Below are 25,914 nucleotides of genomic sequence, written 5' to 3'. Positions count from 1 at the left end.
ACATCAAAGTAAAGTATGATAATGTCAAAGTTCCTCATTTAAGAGAACTTTTTTTTTTTTTTACTCTCAGTCCAAAAATAGAGAGTAGACTCTTTATAAGTTTGGTTTCTTTTCAAGAGGAGCAACTGACATGCCACAAACATATTAAAAAATTGGCATTGTTATAGCACTACAAGACATATTTATATGTAGAACAGTGTATTCACATACATGGCTAATCGCTAGACATGTGTTCTTTTAGTTTTCATTAACGAGCAGCGACAAACATGTCTGTAATGGAATATATGTTCACTATGGGCTGTGAGACAAAAGGCAGTGTGGCTGATACTTTCTTCAGTGATGTTTTTGAAAGGTTGCCCATATCTAATTCAAAGAAACAAGGAGAGCGCCTTCTAAGAAAGTACCCTCTTAACTTGCAAATATATACAAGGCACTACTCTTGATCCGCTCGGACTCGTTCACTTTAAGTGATGCTAGCGAGTAACCCTAGTGCCATCATTTATATATCCCATATGCGCCCGCCACAATTTCTCTTTTAAAAAGCATCTACTAAAATAAATCAAGAGTATTTTAATGCTAAATATAAAATAAAACTGTATTACGTCATGAAGGAAGTTTTTTTTCATTTTTTCTAATCTTCTTTTTTAGTTCCTTATTATAATAGTTTTTCACTTATATCGGCAAATCAAAACTAGTGTCTACTGGATCTAGAAAAAAACATAAATAAAAATAAAATCAATATTCACATACCCGAATTTCCTTGATGAGCTGCGCAAATCGAAACAACGCTCTCGCTCTCTCTCTGTCAAGCACTGAGTTTGTACCTTGTAGTTACATTTAGCAAAGCTCAAAATTAATATTGACATCTCTTCTAAGATTTTATAATATTTACATGAAAACTAAATAAATAGTATGCTTTATGATATACACATTAACCTGTTCTCTACACTTTTTATATCCATGAGTAAATGATTGTTTTTTTCCCCACTGAGACATGTTTTATTGCTGTTAATGGAATCCTAGTAGAATATAAGGTCAAATAACAGAACACAGGCTAAAGAGAAGAAACAGAGGAACACATGACTGTTTAAAACTGGGTATTCTGCATCACCCATGCAAACGTATTCCATGTACATTGCTAATGTAATGCAAAAACATATTTTATGTTAAAAGAATCTTAAAAGAACAGTTCACCCCGTTTTTTTTTTTTTAAATTTCTCCCTCATGTTGTTTTAAACCTATCTGCTGTTTCTGTCTGTTTTTTTTCTTCTGAAACACAAAAGTAGAAGATTCTTCAGAATGTTTACACATACAATAACACATTCAGCACATATGTCCAAAAACAAACAAACAAAAAAAAGACAATGAGAGCGGCATTAAAAAAAATAAAAAATAAATAAATAAATAAATAAATAAATAAATTGCATACAACAACTATATTTCTATGTGGTGAGGGACACATCAGGAAACTAGGAATAAAGTGCATGATTTGCAAGGACTATTTTTAATTTTATACTGTGTGTTGTTGTTGTTGACAGACATGGTCACTAAAACTGTGTCACCTTTTGTGTTCAGCAAGAGCATATAGGATTGAAACAACACGAGGGAGAGTATTTAATGAAATATTTTTTTTTTTTTGGGTTAACTATTCTCTAAGGAAGGAGTTTTAAACTATAATTCTATGTGCATTTGCAGAATAGCATTCTCTCGGGTCTGATATACTGTGTCTGTTTGTATATATAGTATGAGTTTCCTTCCAGTGCAGTGGTTTGTACATAATACAGTCCCTCTGGTTATCATATAGGAAGATACAGTATGTTACATATGTCGACACAAACTTGAAATTGGGAGCTTGACTATCACTGAAACAAATCGTTTCGCTTCACTTCTTTTTTGTCATTGTTTAGAAACATAAGAAAGAAAAGAGAGAAAAACCGATTAGATAGAATTAGTGTGGCTGCAGGGCGCCCTGTAATTTGGGTTTTTTATTCAAGTAAGTTGCCCAGTATACCAAGTTAAAGGTTCCGAAGAGCAGCGGGAAGGCTATTCTGGCGATCCTGTCGATCTTGCTCACGCTGTTGAAGGTCTTCTTGGCCTCGGGGGCTTTGGGTTTTGGCTCTTCCTTGGGCTCGGGGGCGGAGGGGGGGGCACTTTTAGCAATAGTTGCCAAACCAGGGTCTCTGGCAATGTTCGGAGCAAACGTCGTCGCCGTCGCAGCGGTGTAGGTGTTGTTCTTTTTCAGCAATGACTCCTTCTTCTTCTTTTGCTGTAAAGGAGGTCAACAGGAAGGATGTCATCAGCTCTTACTATTGCTGGTATTGCTGATACCTGACTATAGCATCATTGAGCGTCATTTCTTCATAAAATGCGCTACAAATGAATAAAAGACTATGTACAGATACAATATCTTTAATGCTATAATGATACTATAGATTATATCTGAATGAAAACAACTACTGTGCATGATCTTCTCACATTTATATGGCTTTGACCAGATGTCGCTAACATAATTATTAATTATTAGAAGGAAATGTCTCATTATTATGGAAAACATTATGAGATACTATGTCATTATGAGAAATGTTATCATTATGTGAAAACTTCCAATTTTTACAAGATACTAAATTAGATTAGTCATTACAGTTCATAGTCATTATGATGAGATTTTAGATTATAATAATTGTCTCTAAATTTCACAACATGTAATTGTAATTATGAGAAAGTTTCTCATTATTATGAAATACAAAGTCATAATTATGCAAAAGTTTTCTATTATTATAATAAGCTGTATTAAGTTATTTTGGTAACACTTTACAATAAGGTTCATTGGTTAACATTAGTTAACTACTTTAGTTAACAAACTAAGAATGAACAATAGTTCTCCAGCATTTATTAATCTTAGTTCATGTTAATATCACCATTAACTAATGCATTATTAAAATCAATAGTTGTGCTTGTTAACAGTTAATGCACTCTGAATTTACACGAACTAACAGTGAACAACTCTAATCTCATTAACTAACATGAACAAAGATGAATAAATACTGTAATAAATGTATTGTTCTGTCATGTTAGTTAATACATCAACTAACATTAACTAATGGAACCTTATTGTAAAGTGTTACCATATTATAAGTAATTTTCCTAATATAATATTATAAGTGATATAATTGTAATAACAATAAGCACAATACACTTTCAATGTATGGAAAACAGTAACTTCATTACTGTTATTTCATTTTCATTCCATGTATTACTAAAACATTTTTTTTTCTCTCTTTTGTTTGAAAACTGAAATGGCTTTACCTTTTCTGGCACCACACTTTTCCCGTCCCAGGCGTACCCCCTCTTGGTGAAGTAGTTTACAGTGGCAAACTCAATGAGAGCAGAGAAGACAAAGGCGTAACAGACGGCGATGAACCAGTCCATGGCCGTGGCATAGGCCACCTTGGGCAGAGAGTTTCTGGCGCTGATACTCAGGGTGGTCATGGTAAGGACAGTGGTCACTCCTGCAGTGGACAAAGCATGAGAAAAGCACTTGCATTAAACAACTATGTGTCAGGTTTTAATCAGTCTGCCAGAAAACTAAACAGTGTTTAATAGTGTTGGGCTCCTTTTGTCTTCAGAACTGCCTTAACTCCTGTTTTCATCAAGGTTTTCACCAAGGTCATGGAAACGTTCCTCAGAGATCTGGGTTCATATTTACATGCAACCCAGGCTCATCGGAAAAACGTGCCTCTTAAGACAAGCGGAAACCATTCGATCTCTCTTGTGAAACCAACACGGAAGTGATTAAAACTGCAATTCAATGACTGGCCGCTAGAGGCTGACTCTGAAAGGGAGTCGGTCCCATAGACTCCTCATGTTAAAATGCCCAACTTTACAGCAGAAAAAAATATGTTTACAGACTGGTACAAAAAGTGGTTTTGGCTTATATAGCTAATTTTGCCCCTCATGACAACTGTGAGGAGGGTGATTTTTTTTTAAACTCATCCATTAAAATTATATTAAGCCTTTAATTAAGTTCTGCATAATTAAGGGCGTGGCCACTTGAGTGACAGGTGGATTGCCGCTGCTGTCACCACCGTCGAGCCAGGTGGGCGTGGTTTCACAACCAGCTCCACCCACATCCTGCCTCTTTGCCCATTTTCGATTATCTGGGAGTGACTCACTGCCAAGATGGTGATGGCCGGCTCCGCCCACTTTGAGCTTCAAAAACGCTCTTCAGAAACCTACGGGTAACGTCACGGACACTACATCCATGTTTTTATACAGTTTATGCTCTAAATACATTTCTGTAACACTGTTGTTATGTACCTAACCGCACGTTTCGTGGCAGTTTCAAAGTGAAATGCCCAGTGAGTGGCGCTAAAACACAGGTTCAATACGTAAACCCTGTCAATTTTTGATGTTGATATAGGCACATTTTCTGTATTTTTATTACGTTGCTTCAGGTACGTGTTAAGGTGGTTCATAATTAAAGTATCCGAGCAGTTTCGCTAAAAGTTAATGCTCTATCGTGTTGAAAATATCCCCTACACCAAATCCATTCATAAACCTACCCGATAGTGATAGTGAACTGCTATAAAAATGGATTTGTTGATGCAACCGTTGAATGATTTTGTTAGTGTGCTGCTATAAAAATGGATTTGTTGATGCAACCGTGCTATTTTAACTTCCTTTTTATTTTAATGTATTTGAGCTGTTCAAATCTCGCAGCATGGTTAAAATCATTTTGAAGTCATAACATAATATTTTCCTCAAGTATTTATGGAAAAATTAGGCTTTATTAATTGAAACTCTGGCCCTGTAAATCATACTTTTTGAGAAAAAGAATTAAAGTTGTCAGAGTTTTACTGCCTCTAGTGTTCATTTTAACTGGAAACTGCAGCGATTCTTGTGTATAGGTATGTTTATTTGAGTTTCGCAGAAATGTAGGTAAAGGCATGTATTTCCGATGAGTCTATGTTGTTTATATGACAGCATCTCGGTCGTAACGAGTGACCTCTAGCATCAACAAGCCGTTTTCTCCCACAGGACTCACTGGATATTTTCTCTTCTTTGGACCATTCTCTGTAAACCTTAAAAGTGGTTGTGCATTCACAGTCTCTTAAATCACCTTTTCCCCCAATTCTGATGCTTAGTTGCTGCCATGCGTTAATATCTCCTGATATTTAAGAATATTTAAGGTATGCACTGTCAAAAATGGATATTAGTATGAAAGAACAATGTTTCATGTAGCTACTGTATATCTATTTTAGTCCTTAATCTATCCATATGTTGAAAATAATGTAATTTATGTAGCTGACAGCATCTACATTAAAGATTCATTCAAAGCTAAAATTACTGAAAATGTTGTATTAGAATGCTACATGAGTTCAACAATGACTTCTTTGCACAAGCATGTCTTTCAGACGAACACTAGCCTATATTAAAATGCAAATGTAGATTTTGGTGAATCTTACCGCATCAGTAAGAGCCTTCCAAAAGAATAACTGAAAATAAATACATGCTTCTATTAGAGCAATGGCCTCCACAGCCACCCGGTTTCTATCCTCAGTATCTTTCTGAGTGTTCATTTCTGCTGTTCCATAAATGTTCTAATAATTCAATAGCATAATCTGCCACCAATTCAATTCAGAGATCATTTATACCGACCTGCATGAAGTACAAAGACCTGCTGAGAGCTTTTTCTGTTTTGTGACCATGGTCCCTTAAAAAGAGCTCCTGTAATATGGCAGGATCTGCAGTAGACAATGTATTCAGTTCTCTAGACAGTGTTTCTATAAATTTGTGAGCAGTGACGGCTGGCAAACATTCGTTAGTATGAATTATGTGTCCTGTTGAATGTAATTAAACTGAAATTGTATTGCATATTTTATTACTGCTTTCTCTTCTGCCCAATACGTGCCTGAGCCTTCCTCCTGAAGTCAGACTGATCCTCTTGGCAAACACTGATTCATCGCTTCATTAACAATGTTTATTATCTGTTCTTAAGCTACAAAAGTAATACCAGAGAAAAATAACCCTAAATTGCTGTTTGCTTTCACGTGACAAACATGTCAATATGGTATCTTTGGTACTTCAGTACTATTCATAAAAATAGCTAAATATTTAGGGCAGATTTTGCCGAAAGTGTAAGCTGATAATCACAGTTATGCCACATGCTGTAAAGATACACCCAACGGTAAAGATCTTATTAGTTTAGCAAGCATGGTTATGAAAAATTTCCACTCATCTTGTGTAAATACTGAACATTTGTTAGGATGATCCGTATCTTTTCACAACATTTTCCTTGACACACACAACAGGATAAGAGCCAAATTAAGGAACAATGAATAATGATATTGCAACAAAAATTAAATTAACTCTCAAAGGTGTTCAGTAATGTTGTTAGGGAAAGAAAGCCTGTGGAGACTATAAATGATGGAGAAAAAAAAGAGCAAATTTTCTTTTTGGCAAGCATGTAATATAGCAATAAAATGTTGATAAAATTATATAAAAAAAATGTTTTTGAACCACAAAGGGGGAGATGTGGGAGTGCTTAAGAAACATGTCTGAAATAATTATTTTCGCTTTTCTGTTTGGTAATGCAAAAAAAAAAAACCCTGGCCCTAAAAAAAACAAAAAAAAAATAAAAATAACAAAAAAACCACAAACAAACACACAAAAAACCAAAACAAAAAAAAAAACAACCAAAAAAAAAAAAAAAAAAAAAAAAACCAAAAAAAAAAAAAAAAAAAAAAAAAAAAAAAAAAAAAAAAAAAAAAAAAAAAAAAAAAAAAAATATATATATATATATATATATATATATATATAGTAATAATAATAAATAATATATATATATATATATCTATATATATATTATATATATATATATATATATATATATTTTAATTCTAGATGTTTAAAAACAAATTATATATATATTTGTGCTGTCAAATGATTAATCACAATTAATCGCATTCAGAATAAAAGTATTTGTTTACATAATATATGTGCGTGTACTGTGTATATAATATATATACACAGTATATATAATTTTATATTTATGTGATATATATTTATTTATGGGATTTCAACAAAATAATTAATTTTGTGAGTTCCTTATGTACTATTAAACACTTCCACATCCTTGGCCTAATTTTCCATATTACTCTCAGAATTGCATGGTGAGCTTGTACTTTGGTGTTGAAGACTACTTCTTACAAGGGCCTTTTCAGCAGCTTTGTTTTGGTGTAATTTGAGTTCCGGCTGTCTTGAGTTATTTAGCCATTTCTCTTTCTCTCTACACTGATAATATTAAGCTTACAGTTCTATGTCTCAACAATGTTATCCTGGTCTTGAGACCTTTCCAGAAGCAATATGAACCTTCTCTCTGGTTTAATTTGCTTCGAAAACCCCAGGTCTCCAGAGTAATATCTTTGGTTCAGTATTTTGATGCTTGTTCTGTTATATTCTGTTATTTACAGGTATTTACCAATATTGATGGTCATCATTTTCCTTTAACATCATAGTCTTGTGACTTTACTGACTTCTTCACACTAACATAAACCAGACTATCGGCATTATGCCTTGTTATATATCAAGTTATGGAACTGCAGGGCTGTTTATCAGCCTGTTGTGCTATCATAGAGATTTACACCAATGTATCTTAAAGGGATAACTCACCAAAAAATACAAAAAAAAAGAAGAAAAGAAGAAAGAAAGAAAGAAAGAATCTTAAAGGGATAACTCACCAAAAAATATAAGAAAGAAAGAAAAAAAGAAAGAGAAAGAAAGACCAAAAAATAAAAAAAAAGAAGAAAAGAAGAAAGAAAGAAAGAAAGAAACGAACTCAATATTTACTCAATATTTACCCTCATGCTGTCCCAAAACTGATTCCAAGCTACTGGAAGTGGGCAAGACAGCTGTGGTCTTCATTTACTCTTATTAGAAAGAAAAGGAGCTTCTGGATGTTCTTCTACATACCTTTTGCCTTCTATTCAAAAAGAAAGTAATACCTAAGGTTTAGCAAATGTTGATGGAACAATCAAGCATGTACAGAAATAAAGAAATAAATGTACAGAAAATGGTTAGAAAACTGCCAATCTTTTAGCACCAATTTGTGAGGACAGCATTTTATTTAACTTAGAGTTTTTAAAAGGTTTCATTTAATTTGAATTCCAAAACTGCATAACGATTACTGTTTATTAGTGATGCATGAAATTGGATTTTTGCTGATCATTTTAAAAAACAACACCAAGTCTCTCCTGTGCAGAGATTACACTTAGAGATGAACAACCTCGGTTTTAAATTTATATATGGTTAAGTTATTTTTAAAATGAGGGTACATTTTGATGTTTACATTTTAAGCCTTTCCGATTCCGATAACATTCCGATAATATCGTGCATCCCTACTATTGATGCTCCCTGTATGTATTCAGATTGTGTCCTAACACTTGTCAAGGTTGCTCATACGAGATGTAGTTCATGCAGTTCAGTTTCATGAATCAAGATGTTGTTTCTTCTGCAGGCAAATGACAGAAAACATTCCTCAAGATGATGGACTATAAAGCTGACATTATGAGAATACCCTTCAGGTGTGACGACTGTCTGAAGCCCAATGAGATTTTTATCCTAGTTCATTAGCTGATAGCATTAACGTGCAATCAGTTCTCAGATCTCTTTTCTTCAGGAAAACAGTTATCTGCCCATGCTATCTTCAGAGTTTTATTGTGTTTCAGCAACTCACTTTAAGTGGAGTTTATGTTCCTTTAAAGTGGAACACAATGCTGTTTCTTTTTGAGAATGGAGAAAGCTTGGCCACTTGTCACAGTGGTTCTGTCTGTCTACGTTCGTTTTGTAATCTGAGGAATTTGACAGTGACGCTCTTCCTCCATGAGGATGCATGTACCAATGCTTCAGGCTATCAAAATTTGGCTCGTGAAGTCAATTGGTCCATGGCTGATTCTGCTCTGTCTGCTCTATGGTGGTTTGTATGATACTGGGATTTGCATTTGGGGACAAAGTTTACCAGTTCCAGTTCTTCCATTAGGCCTGGCCTTATCACCTTGTGTCTTCACAAAGAACATGGACACTGCTCTGGCTCCATTCAGGCTCAAAGGCATATGTGTTTCTAATTACCTCGAGGACTAGCTGATTTTAGCACAGTCTGAGAATTTTGAGTATTTGGAAAATTTTAGAATCCTGTTCTCGATCACCTACAGAGGCCAGGTTTAAGAGTGTGTCTTCAGAAGAGTGTTTTGTATTCTTGGGAGTGGAGCTGAACTCATGAACGATGCAGGAGTGATCCGAACTTGTAAATAAAACTTGAAATATTGCATATTTGCGAATAAGCACCGTTTCCATCCAACGAGTCAAAGAGAACTGGCACTATATATATCACTAAGAAAAGTAGGAGAAGCCACCAACTACTTGTGCCTCAGAGCAAGCAGATGAAACACAGTAAATGCAGTCATTGCTTGAGGCAATTATACAGAAATACTTTGATGATCTTTGAGCATTTCAGAAAAACCAAAAAATCTCAGATGCTGTGGAACGAGATCGGTCCCCTGGTTAGTCAGGTTTTGCCATCCCATAGCGCAAAGTCACAAGCCTTTTTTGATGCACATAGAGGAATTTACTTGGCAAATGCATTTCCATCTCCCATTATTAAGTAAAAATCCACCTCAAGCGACTGAAAAAACTTTTTTGTGAATTAAGGGTAATGGAAACATAGCTACTGCCTGTAACTTGAAATGGATAACTTTTTTAAGACCAAATAAGAAAAAAGAAGAATAAAAAATTTTAATGTTTGCTAAATTTGAACAAGATCCTCGAATCCTGTTCTGTTCCAAATCCTGATATCCCGACCTAGATATCGTACAAAGGATTTTCAGGATGTGCCTGAAGCTGAATACCTTAATCAGAAAGGCATGGATAATGACTTCTAAACAAATAATGAATTCATATATGAATATTCAGTATATGATGTCACTCCTTGTGCTTGTTGGGTGTCTGCGCAATATTTTTGAAAAATCAATGCTTTAGTGAATGTGTAAAGCAAACGAGTGTTAACTCTATGATTGAAAATGAGCAAAAAGACTTGTTCTGAAGTGTGTGAATTTGTCATGGCAACCAGAAACATTTCACACTGATTTCCTACAAGGGCTGTGCTGAAATGTTGGCTAGAAGCATAGATATTCGTGACCCTGAAGCACAAAAGCAGTCATAAGTAGCATGGATATATTTGTAGAAATAGCCAACAATACATTATATGAGTCAAAATTATCCATTTTCTTTTGTGTGTGATTTTATTTTATGCCTAAATAATGTTTATTTTATATTTATATTTATTTTTTTTGTCAAAACTTAATTTTTGATTAGTAATATGCATTGCTAAGAACTTCATTTGGACAAATTTAAATTTTCTCAGTATTAAGATTTGTTTTGCAACCTCAGATTCCAGATTTTCAAATAGCTGTATCTTGGCCAAATATTGTACTATCCTAATAAACCGATACATCAATGGAAAGATTATTTGTAGCCATTGCTACAGATTCAGACCCAAATAAAAATAGTGGCTTTGCTTCACACCCTTAACAATTATGCTTGATATTCTAAGTTGTCCTTTGGGTCACACCTTAGTTTGGGGACGAGTTCTCACTATTAACTATTAACTACAACTTTTGCCTCAATAAAAATCCTAATTTGCTGCTTATTAATAGTAAGTAAAGTAGTCCAGGAATCTAAAACATGCTCATGCAGAATAAGACATTAATATCTGCTTTTTAAGTACTAATAAACAGCCATTATGCTAGTAATATGCATGCTAATAAGCAACTAGTTAATAGTGGGAATTGGAGCCTAAACTCAAGTGTTAACAAATAATTACAAAGATATGTTTTGGCTAAATTCTAAAGGCAGCATCACAGGCAAACCCAGAACTCACTATAATGAGTTAAATGCTAATGGATGAGCTCAGAGAAATGCTGGATATTTTTATGCATATTTACATATATTTTGATGCTCACTAGAGCATTGCATCTTTGCTACATGCTTACATCAAACTCTCTGGTCTGTGTGTGTACAGTACTGTATGTCTCATGAGGAACCCTGTTTGTGTGGCGCATGGAGGTAGATTATTCAAGATCAATCATTTATGAGATTGCATTTCAGTTAGGATGCTGCTTTAGAAAGCATAGACCTAAACAATATAACAGATGTTGGGAACGTGCTGCTGCAGAGTGACGCTAACAGCTCATTTATTGCTTAACTCAAAGATCAATTAAGACACTCACCAAACACAGTTCTGGCGGGGACAGATTCCCTGTTGAGCCAGAAAGACACCTGGGACAGGATCACGGTCATGATGCACGGCAAGTATGTCTGGATGACAAAGTAACCAATCTTCCTTTTGAGGTGGAAATGTGTTTTCATGACAACATACTTTCTTTGATGTGAGTGAGAGGGAGGTTTTTTTTTTTTTATATTAATTAATTAATGTATTTGTTAGGTCAGTTAATTATGTTAATTTACCATGGTTCATTATAAAGAAATTAACTCAAAATGAATGCAATTAATCACGCTCCCTAATCCGTACATACGACAGCAGCGGCACAGAATGAGTGAGTCTACTTCACACAGACAATCCTGTTTTCTAAAACTACTTTCTGTCTATGCAAAGATTACTCAAGTTCTACAACAGTATTGTTAAAGTATCTTCATTTAGGGACTTTTCTCTGCAAATACTGATATGCAAGATTAACTATAATAAATCTTAACAGATATCATGTAGTTACTTAATTTACTATTTCTTTACTCTAATGTATATAATACTGATTTATACAGTATGCATATATTATTATGGCAGATCATGCATTATTCATTAATCACTGCACTGCACTTTTTTTGTTTCATGTTTTCCTGTGGATTGTCCATATTCACATGTGTGGAAAACATCATGGAGTTTATGCTATTCTGCACCTGCATTTCCCACATGGGAACAAATAACCATATATGCATATGCATTAATAACCATATGCTTATATGTCTCATATGTGTTTTCATCTGGAAGAATAGAATGTGATATTTAGAGCATGTGCAAAATGCTACAAAATCATTCTTTGTTGATATAAGAGCAATTCAGGAGATGCTCCTGATTTAGAAATGCATATGAATCTGATGTTTATCAGATGGTTTATATTCAAATATGGTGCTTAAAATAGAACTCTATGATGCTCTTTTTTCACATTTGAGTATTGTGCTTATTGAAAAGCAAAGCATATTTTGTGTTGTAGTCTGAATTAGAAAAAAAAAAACTGCACAATGTGGGTCCAGAAGCCTAAAAAAACCCACAAGTGAAATTGGGGGGGGGGGGGGACATAAATAAAAAATAAAAATAAAAATAAAGAAAGAATGAATTATTTAATACAAAAATCTTTCATCACAAATTATATTAACATCCTAATAATTTGAGTGAATAGTACACTACCATAATGTTTTTTTCTGTTGTTGTTGTTTTTGACACAAAGAAGGTTAAAACATCAGTCTGTCAAAATATTGTCATTGAAAGAGTTTACCTTTCTGATAATGACAAGGTATTTATTGTTTGACAACTACATCCACCAAATCATATTACTGAAAAGGGAGGTATTCCAATGAACAAGTCACCCACTTTGGACCCTTTTGTTACAGTATCTCTATCAACTGGCCAATAAAAGAGGGAGCAGAATAATAATTTGCACATCCACAAGGGAAATTATAAAATCTGGAGCATGCTACTTTGGTTAAATTTACTAAAACATCAAGTCAAGTCAAATGAACCTTCCCTTATCATTTAAGGTGTAACATTGAGATTGCATAACTAAAATGTTGGGAATGCATATGTAACTGTCTGTAAATGATTTATTTGTCAAACATCTGCAATTTTCTGCAAATCTGAGACAGTTCCAGAGGGATCCAGATTAGTGGATCCACATCGGCTTTGGCGTCTGAATTGTCATTATTATTCTGCGTTCTCATTGGTTTGTTGGCATGTTGGTGATTTCGTATGCATTTAGGAAATCAGTCCACAAATTGCTCACCCAAGCGCAAAAATGTAAAACAAGGTAACTGTATATTGTCATGTTTCCAAAGAATTTCGAAACTTCACAGAAAACTATTTTTACAAGTATGGCATCACAATACGATTTATTTAATAGTTACTAATTAAAGGGGAATTTATTTGATCAATTTTATTATTTAAGTTGTTTATATATATTGGAGCATGCTACTTTGGCTAAACTTAACCATAAACATAACCATAGGCTTCATTTCTAAACATCAGAGGGTGAAACCACGCACCAGTGCTGGACTGCACCACACCCGAGTCCACCGTCTGTCCCATCAAATCATACTGGTTGAGCCGAGAGCCGTCGTCAGCCACGACCACAGACTGTGCCGCCCCTCGCGTCCAAACGTACACCACCTCAGCCCTCGTGTAGGCATCTGACGTACACAAACAACACAGAATCAAGCGTCACTTGTCAGCCGTATACTGCAGTGGATTCGACGCAGCAGACGCTGAAATATTTAGAGCCTCTTTGAGTCACAAGCTTGTTTTTAATTCATGCGTCCCCCCCTCACTTTTCCTCCAGCGCAGATGCATCTGTTCTTTCTCTGCGAGGATTAGTTGGGTCGGGGTAGAGCTCTCTAATTCCATTCGGCTGGCTGAGTGGACGCGGTGTGTAACGTGTTGTGTCAGAGATGATCTCTACGCTCTGTGGGCCTAAGAGAGAGTCCCCATCTGCTCACGCTACTCAGCCTGGAGCCTCGGAGTAACATGTGAACTTTCAACGGAAGCGTGTAAAATGACGCAGTACTTACAGCTGCCGAATTTGAGAGGGCAAGCATGGGCATCCATTGGGAAGTCCTCCAAATGCATCGGACATTCAGCTCTGACTGTAAGCCTGAGACAGATAGAGAGAAAGCGGGATACAATATTATAGTCTTGACAGTTAATTAACCCCCCCCCCCCACTGATACATTTGGACAGTATGAGGATACATGGATTTGTATATAATTGTTATTAAGTGGTGTAAGCAATGCATTAATATGGAAATCCACTGATGTGCTGTTGTTGCTCGCCCATTCTGAATTTAAAGATGAAACCATACATTTGTGGAACACAAAACCATGCATAAGGGTCAGTTTTTTGAAATTGGAATTGATACATCATCTGAATAAACTAAGCTTTCCATTGATGTTTGGTTTGTTAGGATAGAATAATATTTGGCCGAGACATAACTATTTGAAAATCTGGAATCTAGGGCTGCAGATATTGAGAAAATCACCTTTAAAATTGTCCAAATAAAGTTCTTAGGGATGCATATTACTAATCAAAAATTAAGTTTTGATATATTTACAGTAGGGAATTTACAAAATATCTTCATGGAACATGATCTTTATTTAATATACTAATGATTTTTGGCATAAAAGAGGAATCAGTTATTTTGACCGATACAATGTATTGTACAAATATACAAATATAATATATTTTGTGGTCACATTTGTGTTTATTATAGCATTAAATTTGCTATATTATCTAAATACTATGCATACTGAAACCATCTGAGGATTCAGACACTGGCATTCCCTTGTCATTTAAGGTGTAAATTTGAGATTGCATAATTAAAATGTTGGGAATGCATATGTAACTGTCTGTAAATTATTTATTTGCCAAACATTTGCAATTTTCTGCAAATCTGAGACAGTTCCAGAGGGATTGAGATGAGTGGATCCACATCAGCTTTGGCATCTGCGCTCTCTTGCTATGAATTGTCATTATTGACAATTATTGATAATATATTATTATTATTATTGTTATTAATAATAGAAAAATAATCTGCCATGTTTTAGTCCAGATTCAAATCCAAAAAAGTATTTGGTGTTACTTAATAAACGCAGAAGTGAAATAAAATCCTGAAAATTTGTTAACATTTAAATACTGTTGTGACTTCCTTTCTTGTCCATCACAAGCAGATGTTAGAAAAAAAAAAGTTTTTGTACAGCAGTAACCATGGTACATGGTACACAGTATTCCTTCTGTTCCATAAGCGCCACCTACTGTCAGATAGTGAACTGGCATTTTTATTCAGACCTGATTTTGTTCAGACCGAATTTTCACACCGCAAACATGCAGTGTTGTAAAATGTAACTGGTCAGTGGAAGTTAAGCTAATGTGCTTACTAAAAATCCAAACAATTCAGATAATAAGGTATCCAGAATTATTAACAAATTCATTGACACAGCATCTTCAAAGCACTCGTGAATGCAGAATTGAACCAATAACAACAACAACATCTTTTCCTCTTCTGCACCATGACTGACACAACCAAACTTTATTAAAGCTATTATTACCATGCATTGCTGTCTGAACCCCTGGCATATGGGGGCCCTATGCAACCACTTATATGGCTTATTATGCATTGGTCAGACCACCCTTTTTACACAGGAATTACTACTGCTCAGTTCTTCTCACATACTGACAGCATGATAAATCAGTAAATGTCATCCCCTACAGTACGTTCCGCCCATTTTTTATTTTGTTGACACAAATATGAACTTCCATCATAATCTACTTATTAAGCAGACTGGAGGATATTATAACATGTGTTGTCCTGATGTGTGCGTTAGTCCCCTGAGAGGCTGAGGTCCATGTTATTTATGACAAAATTGCACTAGCAATCCAACATCTACATTTATAGACTAGTGCATTTATTTATTTTTAAATATATTGAATATATTTCTATACTGAAAGAGACCCAGATCAAACACCCACATTATAAGGAAATGACATGAAAAGGTGATCAGATGCACCATCTGTTCCTGCTAAGCAGAGGAATATAAGCAGCAGCTTTACCTCATGGTGTAAAGCAGAGTTCCTTCCTCTGTGATCCGCAGAAGTTTGTTAGGCATGGTCATGTTATGGGCGACTGACTTCTTTCCATTGTGGAAAAACGTGTCGGGGGTCCAGATTTTGCTGGCCATGAGATTGTTGAGACGGAGCACTGCCATGGGACCTTTGAACTTCAGCCTCTCGTCCTTCCAGCTCTGCCTGAAGAACACATCGATGGTGTACTCCTGCAAGATAACACAGCGTTTTCTCATCCCATGCATGGAGAAAGGCTAAAAAATATTGTCAAATTCAGTTTCAACTGAAGTGTAGTTTTAGCTACATGTGTTACAGTATATTTAAAGAAAAAAAAAATCATTACACTCCTGTGATACAGTTACAGGTTATAGTTACCAGGTGCTGTCAAGCTCCAAATAGAACAAAATAAGCTAATTTTTCATTCATCCTCAAATGCTTTGAGGATTCTGGTTGAGACTTGTAGTTATCGAGTAGCTTTTGTGCAGTGATTTCAGTAAAACTGCAGTCATCAAGAGGAGCCATGAGCTTTCTGAAGCATCGGTTGGCCATAATTAGCGGCATGAATCATTCTAACAACTACTGATCGTCATAGCTGCGAGCATTTATTCATTTTCACATGATCATCCAGATACAGCCGGATGTTCTACAGTCGCATAACTGAGCGAATCAGATGTAAAGCAAAAAAAGAGATCGAACATAACTACAGCATTTTTAACTGGCTTTCTGAAATTAGAAGACTTGATTTACAGGCATGCTTGGATAATATGTAGTGTTTCTTCATAACTTATGTTTGGCAGGAGAAATGTGATTCGATCCAATCAGTATCTGATATTCTGCAGGATACACCATTATGTTATGAAAAAATAAAGTATATACAGTGGCTCCAAATAGATAATGAAAGATATATTTAATATCTGAATGTCATTTCACCAGATGACAACACTATATATCACACTACGTGGAATCTGCAAACAAATAATGCTAGAGCTTTAATCAGAAACAACTTTACTTTTCCAGTCATTTCTACATTGTCAAGGCAGGTTTTATAGATGTTCACCTCAAGTTTACACAGCAATCACAGGTTCATCGCAAGACTTATGAACATGTTCCATTAATGCTTGAATTTTATGTTTTTCTCATTTATGGTTTAAAATATTTTGTTTTGTTTTCAGCTTGACAGGCAAATATTGCTTAAATCTAAATCATAAAAAAAAAAAAAAAATCACTTGGTATGTTATGTATTCCAATACATTATATATATATATATATATATATATATATATATATATATATATATATATATATATGATATGTTATGTGATGGAAGTTTAAATATTATTATTATTTTTTTTTAAATATTAAAAGAAATAATTAAAATATGTTTTATGGCATTATAATCAGTCACATTTTCAAGTTAACTTCCACAATGATTGAATATTGGATATGGCTTTCACATTTATGATTAAATAACCACATTTAAAGCTTTTCAGTTTGGTAAAAAATAAATAAATAAATAAATAAATGAAGTATGTAAATGACTCCTCTGAACAGTGGCTACACAGAAAACATGTGACATTTATAGAAAGTAAAAAGTTTTACCATGTCATGGTCCGAGACCGGCCCAATACTCGTCACGAAAATGTCAGTCTTGACTTCGGTTACACGCTCTGTTGAAGCAAGAAATTAGGAGTTTGAGTGTCAATCAGTGTTGGTCATTATAGTATTATCTTTTCAGAAAGCATTAAAATTTCAAATCACATCAAGCAAACCTCACTATAACCTATAAATACTTTGGCGTCGTTTATGTGGAAATGCACCTTACTTTCTTGCCTCAGTGAAAAACAGCATGTCTATGTGCCATGGAACGATGACTGATGTTGACAGAAGTTGTTAGTCAACATCACTTGTTATTTATGACATGTTGTCACTTTGTGGGCGATAAGTTAATGCAAGTAAGGTCAAACAGATGCATTGAAAATTAAAAATTATATGCCGCATGTGTGAGGAGTTCCTTGCCAACTCAATGAATCATTCAGTTCCGTTCAAAGCTAATTTATGTCAGGTGTTAAATGATCTGCATTTATGTGGAAAACAGTGTTCAGTAGATGTGATTTGTTCAGAAAAAAACTGCTCTCCACCATCACCTTCATCACATTTTACGAGGCATGCTTTTGCATTTAATGTCTTTCAATGACCAATACTTTCAAAACTTCTTTCAACATCTGATCTCTTGCTTTCATTACAGTTATACATAATTTCTTTCTATACTACATGATTGTTTCATAACACTAGGTTATTGTAACATGTTTAGCAAATTGTACACATTTTAACACATTTTAAGCTTAATATTAAGAAATGTGCATTGTGTACAAGTAGCACTCCAAATAATCATTTTTATATCAGTAAGTCTCGAGTGATATGTCAGCAAATATGTTAATATATTTTATGTATTTTTAGTTTGATGTATTTTTATTTTATTTATTTTTTTTTTTTAGTAATAGAAATAAACTTATGTTAATTATTTATATAAGGTGTTATGTATTATATATAAAAGGTGTGTGTTTCTGGAAACTCTTTTCTATGCAGAACATTACATTTACATCTGAGAAGCATTTTTTTTTTCTTTTTTATAAACAATTTCACATCGCATTCTACCACCAAAATTAAAATATTACCAATAAAATTACATAAAATTGCTAAATAAGTGATTTATAAACCTACTTCCAAACAAAAAAAAAATGATTGGAACATTATTTATTTTCCTGACGAGAAAAAGTGCTGTTACATCCGTTTGAAGATGAAAGTTCAGAAATCTCCCACAGGGCTGAAAACTGGGACACAAATGTATGAGGCGAGAAATCATCAGAGAAACTTGTGCACGTACCTCCGAGCCCAGGCCTGAGGCGGTTGTCGTAGCCATCGAGGAGGCTGTCCAGGATCCTTGTGAAAACTGTGGTGTTGTCTTTCTGCTCATCTGCGCTTTGACTGGAGCTGACAATGCAAAACAGACGTTTGATTCAAAACCCAAAGTCACCAGCAAAGGGTGGCTATAACACACCCTGATGTGTAAAACCACTGCAATACCCTCCTCGGGGTAACTCTGAAACATCCAGCCTGTTTAAAAAGAATTTGCAATGCAATAGCCTGCAGATAAACAACAAATCTCCTTCCGTCTTAGGAGCAAAGGGGGATATACACAGGAACAATGCATTATTAATTAGCTAAAATACTCTTTTAGATGCAAATAAGCATGAGTTCTGGCAACACAAAGTCAAATCCTAAAAGACAAACCCATGAACTCTGTCACTCATAAATATTTCAGACAATGCTTACGAGCAAAATGCAGTTTAATCATATAGTGCAAAATGCTACTTCATGAATAAGAGCCTGTGAGGACGGTGGCCAATTTGTGCGCCTCTAAAAACAATCCCCGGCTGGTCGTTCATACATAATTGCTTGCTTTTTTTTGGTAATCATTGGCATTCTTTTCCCGCTGGCAGGTACCGGACCACAAATGCGACTGCAGACTCAATAAACACTGTTTGGTGTTTCAAATAAGCTTGGCATGGAAACAGATTTCAAGGAGAGGATGAGGTCATCGCGATTAGTTAGCATGGACGCGTTTTCAAACAGACAAAAGAGAGAGGGAGAGACGCGACAGACCCCAAAAGAGAGAGAAATGCAAGTTGTGTCCTGTGGTTTCGTATTATTGCCAGTAATTCCATTATAAATCTTCCCCTAAACCAACATGGACAACTATTGATTCAAAGCAGTTAAATAAAATTTAAGCTCAATTGTCAGATGATATATGCCCGCTGTCGCTGAGAAGAACAGCGCGTGCTTTTTCTACTCATTTCAATAAGTCTTAATGTCTCCCAGCAGAATTTCCTTTGTGGAGTCCAAAAGTCTGTGACCACTTTGGTGATTTTCAACTATTTCTAGGTCATCAATCACATGTAAGCAAATTTTGATGTTGACCATTCCTTTCTACAAAGGTCAGATTTCCTTGCTTTAATCAAACATTTTCACATCATACTGATTTGAACAAACTTGCAGACTTGCTCTCAATTTTTGTTGCCATCAAATTATGATTCGTTTTTATTTTTGTTCTACAAAAAGAAAAGAACAAAAGCAAAATAGAGGCATTTTCGCAAGTGGTCTCTCACACCTTTGGACCTCACTGGATTCTGGCTCAAAATACAACGAGAATAAAAATAAAGCGAGGAGACTTCCACCCTCCCCCATCTGCGCAGAGAGACATACACGCACATGCACACAGACCTCATGAGCGACACGGAAAAGGGGTCATGAGAGGGGGGTGATGTGTGGTATATTAAGTATGATTTATTAGTAATGCATTCAAGTAATGCAGTTAATGTATGACTGTAATGTAATTATCTCCACTCTTACCTCCAATAAATGCACAAGAATTCAGAGCTCAGGGCATTTTTATATATATTTTGGAAAATTTAGGAACCATACAGACATGAATAACACACTGCAAAATCCATGTGCTTATGAGCAGCATACAGATCCCCATTAAATATTGTACAGCAACTCCATCTACAGGTCATCTGAACATCAACAGTGTGAATGCATGTTGTCCAGAGCCATGGCGCACTCACAGCACAGCTTACAAATGACACCCTGTATGCCTAAGGCATTTTTAAAGTATTGTTATAAAATATTCATGGGAATGTCAACATCACTGTGACGGTTACTGGTATAAACATATAAAATATGTCTAAAGCAACAAAAATGTTGCATTGCATTTTGCAATTGGTATTTCACAACTTGATTTTTGTAAAATAATTTATTATTATGCATGATTATGCATGATAACCCCCACCCCACAACATCTTTAAATAATCATTTAAAATAAAACCGCAGCCCGATTCTCTGCTAACAGTACACATCCAAGCTGCATTCATCAAAATATAAACTTGTTAGTTAATATTACACTTCAAATTAAAAGTTGAGGGCTCTTTCGAGCCAAATGCTCCCAAAAGAAATATTTATGTTTGTTTACAAACCTTTGCATTTGTTCTGATATTTAAAATAGTACTTGGCTGCATTTTTTTTTTTTATGTTTTTTGCCTAAAGAAACTAATTCACTGATGTTGCTTATGGATTAAAGACACACACACAGTTTTTTTTTTTTTTTTTAAAATTGTATATGTATGAAAGATTAAATTTTACATGAACAGCACTCCACGAAGCAGTATAGCAGTAAAAGACTGCAGAATGAAAAGCTTAATGAAAGCTTCATTAGCATGACATCCTCTTTGAAGTCTGAGGTTCTGATCTAAGTTAACATTCTAGGTTTAGATCAAAGACTCACATTTAGATCAAAGTCCTCACATATTAAACTGAACATTACTGTAACTACAGCACAGAGAGTGTTCTTTATCAAAAGCAGAGAATGTGTTAATCATTCCAAGATGTGAGTGAAATATGCACCAACCTCAGGTGCGTAAACATACCTTTTTCCAGCCAGAACGCTGGACACCAGTAAACAGGCCCAAATCCAAAGCCAAGCTGCTCTTCTTCCACCCCACATCATTCTCCAAAGGATGAATCCCCACTAAAGATGAAGAAGAAGAAGAAAAAAACAAAACATTAATTAAAAGAAACCTTACTGGAGCGGAGGTAAGAAGCGAGGTATGTAGTTGTCAATACCCTTATCATAGCATTGTGATTATAGGGAGCATATGAATTAATATATAATTAATAAAATATGCTTTTAGACAGACAGGCTCAAAAGAAGTATGTCTTTAGAGCCAGCTCACACGCAGCTACCCCCACAGTGCCCAATCAATGCCTGTCTATGGGATACCTGTAATTTTATATTTGTTATGTGATTTGTTGATCTGCAATAGAGTAATGCGAGACACTGCATACAATGCATTTAATCATCTAAACACAAATCCCATGAAAGCACAGTACCCCATGCCAGTTTAACCAGTGCTGAACAAAATGTTCATATTTCCCCCTTTTAATCTTCGAGATATAATTCATAGCCTGAGCATATTTATTGGAGGAATACCGTGCTTTGATGTAGTCCTGACCCCTTTACAGCTTACATATGGTGTAGAATTAATACTACAGCAATTATATACCTGATCAGAATTAAGAGTAAACAAATATCACAGTTTTGCATGACACAATACAACAGTCATTACGTATGCCACAAGACCCACTATGCAAATCCTCAATGTTTAATCGCACTCACCCATTTCAGAATATTAATATGTGCTCATACACATATAGGAATGTGCATCAGAGTTCTATACATATAAAAACACTGGGAGCTTTCATTCCGCCGGTTGGCACTACGCATTAACGCAAATCATTACACACACAGTCGGCGCGTTAATCCTGCATTGACATCATACAAAATGATTTACAGCTCCATGTTAAACCTTGATCATTTGCCGAAGCTCTCTCCGTGATGCCCACATTCAGATCGCACGGCACAATTCCCCGACTTCCCAGGGATTATAATGCTTACACAATCTATACCGTTCACACTTTTGAGTTCCGTCGCGAGAGTGCATCATCAAAAGCACGTCTTAAGGTATCTCTGAATTAGTATTGTGCGTGCGCCTCGGGGTTGCTCCTAAACGTGTAGTAATTCAACTGGAGAAATTAAGCAAGCAGTGCGCACATCGCCGAGTTCACAGCAATCATGCGTACCACAAACATCATGCAGAGACAAAAGTACCTCATAATCCATTTTAGGTTTCCAGGAATATGGCACTACCTTTATGCAGTTGTGATCCCTCAACCCTCGGTTTTACAATATCCAAGACACACGCACTTACGTTAAATCGATTGCACCTTCTCGTCAAACTTTTGCACACGTCTTTTCTGTCTGGATGCGAGGAGATGATGCTCTGAGATGTGAGCTGTGCTGAATTTGAGCTCGAGGCTGCTGCTGCTGCTGATGATGCTGCCGAGCGCGCGCAGCTCTCGCGCACTCTTCATCGAAACTCTTCCCAGTTTACAGCAAATTAGTCATCTACCAAGCCCAAATCCACAAGAATAAAGCTTTACTACAGCAGCACACTGGTGCTATGTCGCTGAAACGAGATCGCTTGAGTGCATGGCGACTGTGTTAGCGGTGGTACCAATCTCACATCGAAACACCAATCCGTACCATTTTTATATGCAGCACAATTTCACTTGCGCTGCTGTCGACTTAATCTCTTTCAGGGGTTGGAAAATCAAATCCGCTTAATTTTTTTTAACCCGGATCTCGCCTCTTTCGTGCTGTCTTGCGTTGCGGTAGCACAATGATACACGGCGCATCGTCTTCGTCACAATTAACATGCTATTAATTATTACACCAACATTGTTGAGCGCTGCCACGTTAAAGGCATGCCAGGCATGCATGCAACAATATGCACGCCAATCCGCAGTGCATGCACACGCACACAACCCCAAATAAAGTGAAATGCATGCATCTCTCACCGAAAAATCCCGATGGCTCGAATCTTTTCCAAAATCACCTTGAAGCAGTCTCGTCTCACCGCCTTGAAAATCGCACAATATGATTTTTTTTTTTTCCAAATCAAACGCTTAAGGAAGATCCGCAGTCCTTACAGCGCATCTGCAGAGGAGCTTTTCCGATCATTTGCGTAGTGAGGACACAAACTAAAAGCTGGAGGGTGTTTTAAACGTGACATTAACGAGGAAAATAGCGCAGCTTATTAGAGGCCACGTCGCGAGCATCGATCTCCGCCTGCTGGGTGTTAGAGAGCGATGCTGGGGCGATCTGAAACATTAGGACAGCTTTCATACAAACTCCACGGCGTCTTGACGTTTATGCGTCCGTGTGCATGCTTAACAAGAGATGACGACGAGTAGCCTAGTAGTTCCACTTTAACCTAATGCAATGCGAGCAACAGCTGTAACACAAATAGGCTACTTTTACTTCTTAAGTTTTAAAGAGCACGTTACTATGCAACGTCTTGGTCTCTTAAATTCACCGTGTTCCCATCCTGGAACTACCTGAGCAAAGAAAGTCGGATCTCGCGTATCACTGCACGTTTCGCACGTGACTCTGCAGACGGCGTCATGTGCATCTGGAAAGTTTTTTTATTTGCACAGCGTACCCTTCATCTAATCAGCAACTCATAAATGATTCACATTACTAGGGTGACATTAGTTCTAATGCATGGTTCGTAGGCTATAACTTTCCCCGTTTCGCTTCAGCACCACGGACAGCCACGAGACTGCAGACAGCTTTTAAGAAGGTTTCTTACAGCAAACACGTGCACTGGAGGGTTGTGAACAGCGGTGGTCTTCTTGAAGACACAGACCCCCACATACGATGAAACCTTTGCATGATTAAGCATTATATTAGACATAATACAACATGTTGTTTACAAAAATACAAACATACATACATAAATAAATAAAATTACCGATCATAGTTGCGTGCGTATAAACCTCTAAAATGTATTTAAAAAAATGTCCCACAGACATGGTAATAAGTATAAAATAAGTAAAATACGTGGACACAATAGTCCTGCTACTCTATTAACATTGTGAAATTGAATGCACAATACCATACAAGTTTCTGACAAATGCTCATTCTCTCTTTATTACACTACATTTGAATAATTTTGGACAGTAATTATCTCACTTCTCAATTTTATATATATATATATATTATATATATATATATATATATATATATATATATATATATATATATATATATATATAAAGGTAATGAGACTTTTACAAATGTATGCCATTTCTTGTAATGTAGTCACATCCTTGCTTCAAAACCATTTTTGTTTTTTTAGTACTTTGACTTTTTGCAACTATTTGTACTCAATATTGCTCAGAATAACCTTTGTTTGGATATGTTGAGATATAAATTAATGTTTTCATTCTGTGTGTTCACCATTCTTGAGTTAGAAAAATCATTGTACCTGATCTTTGACTGACTGTGTATACAGTCTTCCTCATTTACTTGGTAATAACAGTTACACTGTCAAAGCCAATGCTTTGAAATACTTCTAATTAAAGTCTCACATATGCAAAGCAATGCACACATGCTAATGCATTCTGTTCTAATGCATGCCTGTACATTTTGTGCATCTGATCAAAATCAACACTTTTCTGCATATTTTAACTTATTATATTTTTCCTACCAGCTTTGACACAAAAAAAGCTGGGAAATGCTTTGTGTGTAGCATGCCAAGAAAATACGCCAACTGTCTTCATCTTTTGATAGTGTGCATTGGTGACGCTAACTGTTAGCTGTCAGGCTGTGCATCTATGGGGGAGCAGACAGTGAGCAGTTTATGTAACAGTGATTACAAGCTCGGGATTTAGTAAACCACTGCACACATTAATACTTCTCAGGCCATCTGTTTTGCCTCTTGCTTACTTTCCTTAACATTTAGCATTTTTTAGCATGCATCAAAGTGTTTTCGGTGTTTTTGTGAACAGGTAAACTTAACAACTGACTTTATAGCAGAAAGTAAACTTTCTCAGAGATATCACTGTATAACAAAGCCTCAAGATATTTCAGCTTGTTCAAGAGAAAAGTAAATTTCAGATTCCCAGTTCTGAGTTATGAGTGTGTCACTAGCATTGGCCTGAGGTTATGACAGAAACTGTCAGCCCACGCTTGAAATAGGCAGAGAAGGACGAATCTCAGATTTGCTGGAAGAAACTGGTGACATAATCAACACCTATGCGCTTCAACCGCTCAAGACTGCCAGATCTGTCACTATTTTGGGAGAAGCAGCAACCAGGCTTCCCGGTTTCTGAAGCGCGAGATACAGGTGCGCGGTTAATCACATGATGGGTAGGAAAGCATCAACAGGTGCTCATAAGATTTGCCTGCTGAACCAGGTGTGAATGTCATCAATCAGGACACAAACACATGGAATTCATTCAGAGATGAGACAGAGAAAGATAATAAAATATAGAATCTGTCTTTGCTGCATCACTGTGTGTATATTTCAAACCTTCTAAACAAGAGATATGGACAATGA

The 25,914-nt window shown here is 35.8% G+C and overlaps 1 protein-coding gene across 5 annotated transcripts; it reads right to left on the bottom strand.

Annotated features, from left to right (window-relative positions):
- Window positions 1-1,212: 1,212 nt before the first annotated feature.
- LOC109046570 (gamma-aminobutyric acid receptor subunit alpha-1-like) lies at window positions 1,213-24,052 on the bottom strand. 5 transcript variants are annotated; one of them, XM_042747933.1, is made up of 10 exons: window positions 23,369-24,052; window positions 21,379-21,479; window positions 18,780-18,886; window positions 17,495-17,562; window positions 15,884-16,104; window positions 13,849-13,931; window positions 13,327-13,470; window positions 11,283-11,435; window positions 3,307-3,509; window positions 1,213-2,266 (listed from the first exon to the last, which is right to left on the bottom strand). In XM_042747933.1, the coding sequence occupies exons 2-10, from the start codon at window positions 21,456-21,458 to the stop codon at window positions 1,949-1,951; spliced, it is 1,377 nt and encodes a 458-aa protein (XP_042603867.1). In that variant the 5' UTR covers window positions 21,459-21,479; window positions 23,369-24,052; the 3' UTR covers window positions 1,213-1,948. The 5 variants fall into 5 exon arrangements, with proteins under 5 accessions (XP_042603867.1, XP_042603865.1, XP_042603866.1 ...); XM_042747931.1 differs by lacking the exon at window positions 23,369-24,052 and adding an exon at window positions 23,055-23,247; XM_042747932.1 differs by lacking the exon at window positions 23,369-24,052 and adding an exon at window positions 22,720-23,048.
- Between the last annotated feature and the right edge of the window lie 1,862 nt (window positions 24,053-25,914).

Source organism: Cyprinus carpio, chromosome B21 (assembly GCF_018340385.1).
Source record: "Cyprinus carpio isolate SPL01 chromosome B21, ASM1834038v1, whole genome shotgun sequence".
In the NCBI taxonomy this organism is placed as follows: domain Eukaryota; kingdom Metazoa; phylum Chordata; class Actinopteri; order Cypriniformes; family Cyprinidae; genus Cyprinus; species Cyprinus carpio.
This window is presented reverse-complemented; position numbering and strand designations above follow the sequence as displayed.

Excerpts from the sequence above, each read along its gene's own strand:
- LOC109046570 (XM_042747930.1), bottom strand. Across the intron at positions 17,563-18,779 it reads CCTCAGGCCTGGGCTCGGAG|AGCGTGTAACCGAAGTCAAG; the intron begins GTACGTGCACAA and ends TTGCTTCAACAG. Across the intron at positions 3,510-11,282 it reads CCCCGCCAGAACTGTGTTTG|GAGTGACCACTGTCCTTACC; the intron begins GTGAGTGTCTTA and ends TGTCCACTGCAG.